The 8,325-nt window shown below is 44.3% G+C and overlaps 1 protein-coding gene across 1 annotated transcript in view; it reads right to left on the bottom strand.

Moving 5' to 3' along the window:
• The window catches only part of LOC112125214 (E3 ubiquitin-protein ligase TRIM7-like), a 19,050-nt gene extending 12,212 nt beyond the window's left edge, over positions 1-6,838 (bottom strand). The window contains exons 1-2 of the mRNA XM_029914066.1: positions 6,431-6,838; positions 3,173-3,268 (exon numbers count right to left, since the gene is read on the bottom strand). Coding sequence (XP_029769926.1) covers positions 3,173-3,268; positions 6,431-6,838 — 504 coding nt within the window. The remainder of the gene's footprint in view (positions 1-3,172; positions 3,269-6,430) is intronic.
• Between the last annotated feature and the right edge of the window lie 1,487 nt (positions 6,839-8,325).

Below are 8,325 nucleotides of genomic sequence, written 5' to 3'. Positions count from 1 at the left end.
CCTGTCCCCTAACTTCCCCAATCCCTCTCCACACCCCCGCCCCCTGACAGCCCCCCCATAACTCCCAACTCATCAAAACCACTCCCTGCTCCCTGACTGCCCCCCAGGACTCCCCTTACCACCATGCCGCTTGAGCCACTGGCTCCACGTGGAGCAGGCTGCCGCGCTGCCGTGTGCATAGCCCCTCCCCCACAGAGTGCTGAGGCAGGGGGAGGGGGGAGCGGGGGAGGGGCTCTGGCTGCTGGAGGCCAATCGGAGTGGCTCAATCGGCCCCAGCCACCCTATCAGCCGCGCCGCACTCTGCATGGAGGGGAGGGCGGGGGAAATCCCGGACCTTTCTATCTTATTACCAGTTCCTCCCGGACGGCTATTTAAAGACGAAAAAGCCGGACATGTCCGGGGAAATACGGACGGATGGTAACCCTAAAAAAGAAAAACTAGGAGGAAAAAACATGGAAATTATTCATGTTATTGTACTCAGTGGCAAAAAGCAGTAAACGGGGAAACAAAGGGATAAAAAAAATTGAAATTTTGAAAATTTTTCAGCTTTTTAAAACCAAAATGAAAACTTCAGTTTGAAATGAAAATAAACATTTTGTTCATTCTGAAATTTCCTGTCAAAAAACTGATTTTTATTTATTATTTATTTGCAAAAGACATTTTCCGATGGAAAAAAATTATTTTCTATTAAATCCCATTTTGCTACAAGACATTTCTGTGGTTGAAAAATTTCGACCAGCTCTAGTTGAAAGACCTAAAGGAGAAACTACTGTTAGCTAAACAAATTACACTCACATTATCAATGGAAATATTTGAATTATTAAAACTCTTTTCTTAATGATCCATTTTCCTGTTTATACTCAATTAAAGCAGAACAGTTTTTTTTTTCTACAATGAGAATAAATAAGTATCAGAGGTGTAGCCATGTTAGTCTGGATCTGTAAAAGCAGCAAAGAGTCCTGTGGCAACTTATAGACTAACAGCCGTATAGGAGCATGAGCTTTCGTGGGTGAATACCCACTTCTTCGGATGCACCTGACGAAGTGGGTATTCACCCATGGAAGCTCATGCTCCAATACGTCTGTTATTGAAGTGTCACGAGAGGAGGTTTTGGAATTAATTGATAAACTTAACATTAACAAGTCACCGGGACCAGATGGCATTCACCCAAGAGTTCTGAAAGAACTCAAATGTGAAGTTGCGAAACTGTTAACTAAGGTTTGTAACCTGTCCTTTAAATCAGCTTCTGTACCCAATGACTGGAAGTTAGCTAATGTAACGCCAATATTTAAAAAGGGCTCTAGAGGTGATCCCGGCAATTACAGACCGGTAAGTCTAACGTCTGTACCGGGCAAATTAGTCGAAACAATAGTTAAGAATAAAATTGTCCGACACATAGAAAAACAAACTGTTGAGCAATAGTCAACATGGTTTTTGTAAAGGGAAATCGTGTCTTACTAATCTATTAGAATTCTTTGAAGGGGTCAACAAACATGTGGACAAGGGGGATTCAGTGGACATAGTGTACTTAGATTTCCAGAAAGCCTTTGACAAGGTCCCTCACCAAAGGCTCTTATGTAAATTAAGCTGCCATGGGATAAAAGGGAAGGTCCTTTCATGGATTGAGAACTGGTTAAAAGACAGGGAACAAAGGGTAGGAATTAATGGTAAATTCTCAGAATGGAGAGGGGTAACTAGTGGTGTTCCCCAAGGGTCAGTCCTCGGAATGATCCTATTCAACTTAGTCATAAATGATCTGGAGAAAGGGGTAAACAGTGAGGTGGCAAAGTTTGCAGATGATACTAAACTGCTAAAGATAGTTAAGTCCAAAGCAGACTGTGAAGAACTTCAAAAAGATCTCACAAAACTAAGTGATTGGGCAACAAAATGGCAAATGAAATTTAATGTGGATAAATGTAAAGTAATGCACATTGGAAAAAATAACCCCAACTATACATACAATATGATGGGGGCTAATTTAGCTACAACAAGTCAGGAAAAAGATCTTGGAGTCATCGTGGATAGTTCTCTGAAAATGTCCACGCAGTGTGCAGAGGCGGTCAAAAAAGCAAACAGGATGTTAGGAATCATTAAAAAGGGGATAGAGAATAAGACTGAGAATATATTATTGCCCTTATATAAATTGATGGTACGCCCTCATCTCGAATACTGCGTACAGATGTGGTCTCCTCATCTCAAAAAAGATATACTGGCACTAGAAAAGGTTCAGAAAAGGGCAACTAAAATGATTAAGGGTTTGGAACGGGTCCCATATGAGGAGAGATTAAAGAGGCTAGGACTCTTCAGCTTGGAAAAGAGGAGACTAAGGGGGGATATGATAGAAGTATATAAAATCATGAGTGATGTGGAGAAAGTGGATAAGGAAAAGTTATTTACTTATTCCCATAATACAAGAACTAGGGGTCATCAAATGAAATTAATAGGCAGCAGGTTTAAAACAAATAAAAGGAAGTTTTTCTTCACGCAGAGCACAGTCAACTTGTGGAACTCCTTACCTAAGGAGGTTGTGAAGGCTAAGACTATAACAGAGTTTAAAAGAGAACTGGATAAATTCATAGTGGTTAAGTCCATTAATGGCTATTAGCCAGGATGGGTAAGGAATGGTGTCCCTAGCCTCTGTCTGTCAGAGGGTGGAGATGGATGGCAGGAGAGAGATCACTTATAATAATAATAATTAATAGAGATATCCCATCTCCTAGAACTGGAAGAGACCTTGAAAGGTCATTGAGTCCAGCCCCCTGCCTTCACTAGCAGGACCAAGTACTGATTTTTGCCCCAGATCCCCAAGTGGCCCCCTCAAGAATTGAACTCATAACCCTGGGTTTAGTAGGCCAATGCTCAAACCACTGAGCTATCCCTCCCCCCTTGATCATTGCCTGTTAGGTTCACTCCCTCTAGGGCACCTGGCATTGGCCACTGTCGGTAGACAGGATACTGGGCTAGATGGACCTTTGGTCTGACCCGGTACGGCCTTTCTTATGTTCTTATGTTAGTCTATAAGGTGCCACAGGACTCTTTGCTGCTTTTAATAAATAAGTAATAATCTTTCATGGAAGGGAAGATGTTTCTCACTATTCTTCTTCTGTTAGACTAAGCAGAGTATCAATAATGTCTCTCTACACATTTGCCTCTGAGTAATAACAGCACCTACCAGTAGTTCCTGGCTTGTATTTTCCCCACTCAATTTATACGACAGAATCTCCTCTCTCTCTTTCTTCAAACTCTCCAAACGGCTCTGAATTTGGTCCTAATAAAAGAAAAACTGGTTTTGTTTTGGTTGCTTTTGGATGGTTTTTCCCTCCATTTTATTTACATTTTCAAGAATATTAAATATATAATAAAATGGGTGAGTGCTCTAACCACCTGGCTATAGAGCAGAGGTGGGCAAACTACAGCCCGCAGGCCACATCTGGACCGTGGGACCATCCTGCCTGGCCCTTGAGTTCCCGGCCGGGGAGGCTAGCCCCCGGCCCCTCCCCCACTGTCCCCCCTTCCCCGCAGCCACGCCGCCGTGCGGGCAGCGCTCTGGGTGGCAGGGCTGCACGCTCCTGCCGAGCAGTGCGGCAGCGTGTCTGGCCCCGGCCGAGCGGCGCAGCTGCCAGACATGCTGCTCTGAGGGGCATGGTAAGGGGGCCGGGGGGTTGGATAGGGGCAGGAGGTTCTGGGGGGCAGTCAGGGGACAGGGAGCAGGGGGGTTGGATGGGGGTGGGATCCCAGGGGGGCAGTTAGGGGAGGGGATCCCAGGAGGGGGCGATCAGGGGGCAAGGAGCAGGGGGGGTTGGATGGATCAGAGATTCTGAGGGGGGCATTCAGGGGGCAGCCCTCCATACAGTTTTGCAACCCCGATGTGGCCCTCGGGCCAAAAATTTTCCCACCCCTGCTAGAGTCATTCCCTCTCCCTCCCACAAATGACTCTAAGGCCTTTGCTACACTTGTGAGTTACAGTGCAATAAAGCTGTCCATAGCGCTGTACCTCACTCCCCGTCCACACTGGCAAGGCACGTACAGCGCTGTGTCTCCGTGGCTATAGGGGAGGTGGAGCACCAGCAGCGCGAGAGGAATAATGTTTGCTGTGCCTCGGCTACAACTCCTGGGTGTCAGTGTGAACGAGGAGTTAACTTACTGCGCTGTGATAATCCCCTTATCAAGTGGCCACTCTTCTCATTGTTGTGATCGGCTACAGGAAAAGCTCCGTTTCAGAGAGAAAAGCAAACATTTTGCTGTTTGCTTTGAGTGAGTGAGTGAGAAACAGCGGGGCAAGGGGGTCTGAACTTACAAGGCAACATGCTGGCACACTAGCACCCCAAAAACCCACTCTCTCTCCCCCCACATACACACAACACACTCCCTGCCACACTCCACCCCCCCATTTGAAAAGCACACTGCAGCCACTTGAATGCTGGGATAGCTGCCCATAATGCACCGCTCCCAATGCCGCTGCAAGTGCCGCAAATGCGGCCACGCCAGTGAGCTGGCAGCTGGCAGTGTGGACAGACTGCAGCGCTTTCCCTACTCCACTGTACAAAGGTGGGTTTAACTCACAGCGCTGTACAGCTGCAAGTGTAGCCACACCCTAAGTATTTATCCCCAGTGGAACAGCTTCAACAGGAAAGTAGGAGGGAGCCCTACCTCAGAATATCCCATAGAGAGGTGGCAGATCCCTGTTCAAATCCCTTCTCCTCATCAGGTGGAGGGGACTTGAACCAGTGGCCTCCCATATACCAGATGGAGTACTCTAAACACTGGGCTAAAAATCATGAGGGAGAGCTTTTTGTGTGTGAACTCACCTGAGGGGCCTGAGGCCACCTACCAGGTTAGGCCCCACACATGAGTTAGGTGGCCTAATGCTGATCTTCCTGGGGTCATAAATCGCTCTGGGGCTTAGGTGGGAGATAGGCATCTAGATGCCTTGAGCGAGGCAGCAGTGCACATGGCCAGAAGCAGAAACACAGGTGCTGAGGGAATTATTTATTGAAAAACACAGGTGCTGAGTGAGTTTAGGCACCTACAGGGCTCAGCAGGAGTTTTGTGAATTGCAGTCGAGTCTGCAATTGGGGTTTAGGCACCTGAGTACTTTTGTGAGTCTAGGCTGCACTGACAGAAAAACTAAGCTAAGGGCAGGGGCTGGACTGAGGCTTCACTTCCTCAGTGCACATGTGTTCACACTCTGCTCATGCTCACTGCGAATTTTCTGAGCAATCTCTGAACCACACTGTCATGCAGGGCACATTTTGGTATATCACCAGCCTTGGCATTTTTAAGTGGGCCTGAGAAATAATCTTATCCTCTCCCACTAAGCATAACCCATTCCTGACCACCCCACCAAGCACTGGGATTGCCTGAGAATTTAGGGGAGAGTCAGTGAGATGATACACTGGGACACATTTCAAACAGAACTAACTCAATGATACACTGAAACTGTGGGCATGTAGCATCTCTAATTCTTCTTTACCCCCCACCTCCTACACAAAAAGTGAAGCCGAACTGCTTGATCCTTGCAACCATAGTGCTTAATGTACATCAGTTACATTTTCAAGACTCTCTGCTATAAAAGGTATTTAACGTGGCTTGGTTTTTATTATGGAGAGGGACAAGAGGGAGAAAGAGGGGTGTTGTTTGGTTGAGGAGGAAAAGATGGCAAGGAATGGACATAATTCTTTCCCAGTTGCCAAAGCCTGTGTACTCCTCCCTGATCCTCCACCCTCTTGCCCCCAGATAATAGGATCCTGGATCTTCATTTTGAAAACATGGTCACCCCACCCCTGCCTCTGCAGATTTCAAGAAATGTGTTGGAATGGGCCAGCCCCCCTATCATTTCCATTCTGCATGAGAAGCAAACCCGGCATCCCCCATCCTGCAAGGATTAAAAGGAAACTGTGTGAGCTGGAACTTGTAGAGTTTCCTGCCCCTGTGTGGATTTTTCCCTGCATAGGGGATGACCTTGCTCTAGGGCACACAAATCATACCCTGCTTTACATATCCTGGTACTATTAAAGCCATACAGCCCTGCTAGCATGGATGTAGTTATACCTGTATAACAGTGTGTAGCTTATTCCTGTATGGAAAGGGAAACAAGCATTCCTGGCATCAGGCACCTTTATACCAGCACAACTTGTACTCGCACTAGGGGTTTTGCTGGTATAACTATTTTGTTTAAAAAAAAAAAAAAATCCCAGCCCCCCCCCCCTCCCCAACACAGATCAGTACAAAACTATATGCAGAGCAGGCCTTAAAAACATGTCTCCTCAACGTTCTTCCTGTATAAAATCCCTTCTGTTTCTCTACCTTGTGATTGTAGGAAACTAGTTTCATTACATTGCTGGTTTTGTATTTCTCAGATGGCTGCTCTGAACGGTTATAGACCGCCTGGCTGGGAGGCATTTGCAATGCAATAATTACTAATTATTACCTTGTAATCCGGGGCAGCCTCCTCGATAGGCACCACGGCGTGTTCTTTGTGACTGCGGGACTCTCTGCACACCAGACAGATCGGGATTTCATCCACTTCACAGAAGAGTTTCAGAAACTCCCCATGTTTTTCACACGCTTTATTCCCTTTCGGGTCTGGGAATTTTTTGGCTATTTCAACTACATTCCTCAGCTGCCGGTTGGGCTGGAATTCTCCTTCCCCGAAGGCTTCTCTGCACTGAGGGCAGGGATAGGAGGGGGAGATTTTGGACTCCTTCAGGTACTGAGTGATGCAGGCTCGGCAGAAGTTGTGCCCACACTTCAGAATCACCGGATCCTTAAAATAATCCAGGCAAATGGAACAAAAAACAGCCTCTTGGAGATCCTGTACCTGGCTTCTTGCAGCCATGATGGCATCTCCGAGAAAGAGAAAAGTAACTTTCACTTTCACTTTGCTCAGCAACGTGTCTATCCCCGATTGAAGCTGGCCTCCGCCCTTCCTGCAGCCGTCTGCCTAATTGTTAATCTCTTGTGAATGTGTTCGCTGGGCCCTGGGATCCTTCCTTCAGATCTGGAAAGGAGAAAATATAAGGAGATAAAAGAGAGGGTAAAATAAAGACTATATCGAATTCCTACATTTGTACAGATTAGACGTTAAACAAATATTTTCCCATACAGTCAGAAAACAGATTCAAGCAGGTCACTGAAGAGACAGAAGCATTTCTAAAGAAAACAAAGAGCTGACCATAAAATCCCTCATTCCATGCCCACAAAAACTGTATAGAGGTCAATGGTATTGGCAGAATTATGCCAAAATAGAACAAGAAAAGATAATTCCATTAAGATAATACTTAGCTTAAACCATCATAGTTAGAAATTATTTTTAAAAATTTCAAAACAGTGTCTGATGTGAATTAGAAACAGATCAGAGTTGCAATGTTAGTCTGACTGGGATTGTAATTTTGCTAAAGTTCTGGTGTTCTTGTTCTAATCGGGTCCACTTCTAATACAAATAAATAACAAATGTAAACATTTAAAAACTTGCTAAGAGTTATCTAAACAATTAAATTAAATATCCTGAATTATAGAGTGCCATGTTAAATCAGCTTTTTAATTTATTTGAAACATTCAACTACATTCAGTATAGCCAAAGCCATGCATTCAAAACTCATGAATCAGCCATAAAAATGAATTTTTAAAAAAAAATAATACATTTAATTTCTTTTTATTTGCCTTCTGGTTACTGAGCTGTTAGGTAACACTTGTGTCCTGTTTTCAGTAGCTCTGGTTGAAACACAGAATTTCTGTTCTGTGGGAAGTTCTGACATTTCAAAATTTATTTTGGTTCTGAATCAGAATTTAAAAAAATTGAAATTTCCCACTAAATGAAAATGTTGAAAAAAATTCATTTTGGGTCAATCAAAACATTTCATTTTGATGAAATCAAAATGTTCCGGTCTGCTTTTGACTTAACAAATAAGATAAAATTTCAAAATGAAAAGATGTTTTGAAACAAAAATTTGAACCAAGCCATTCTGAAATGTCAAAAGGAACATTTCAACATTTTTGACCTGAAACTCAAAAAAGCCATGCAAAAAATGGAATGTCGGTCAAATTATGAAGGATGAATATAAAAAACCAACACAAGCCTGTAGGGATAAAATTAGAAAGGCTAAGGAACAAAACAAGATTAAACCAGCTAGGGACATAAAGGGTAACAAGACGACATTTTACAAATACATTAGAAGCAAGAAGACGACCAAGGACAGTATAGGCCCATCAGTCCAGGAGAAGGGAAAGACAATAGCAGACAATGCAGCAATGGCTGAAGTGTTAAATGCCTTATTTGTTTCAGTTTTCAGAAAAAGAGGTTAGCCATGATCGGACAACTAACAT

The sequence above is a fragment of the Terrapene carolina genome, unplaced genomic scaffold, assembly GCF_002925995.2.
Source record: "Terrapene carolina triunguis isolate 2854851 unplaced genomic scaffold, T_m_triunguis-2.0 Scaffold29529, whole genome shotgun sequence".
Lineage (NCBI taxonomy): Eukaryota > Metazoa > Chordata > Testudines > Emydidae > Terrapene > Terrapene triunguis.
Note: the sequence above shows the minus strand (reverse complement) of the source record. Positions and strands in the feature narration are given on the sequence as shown.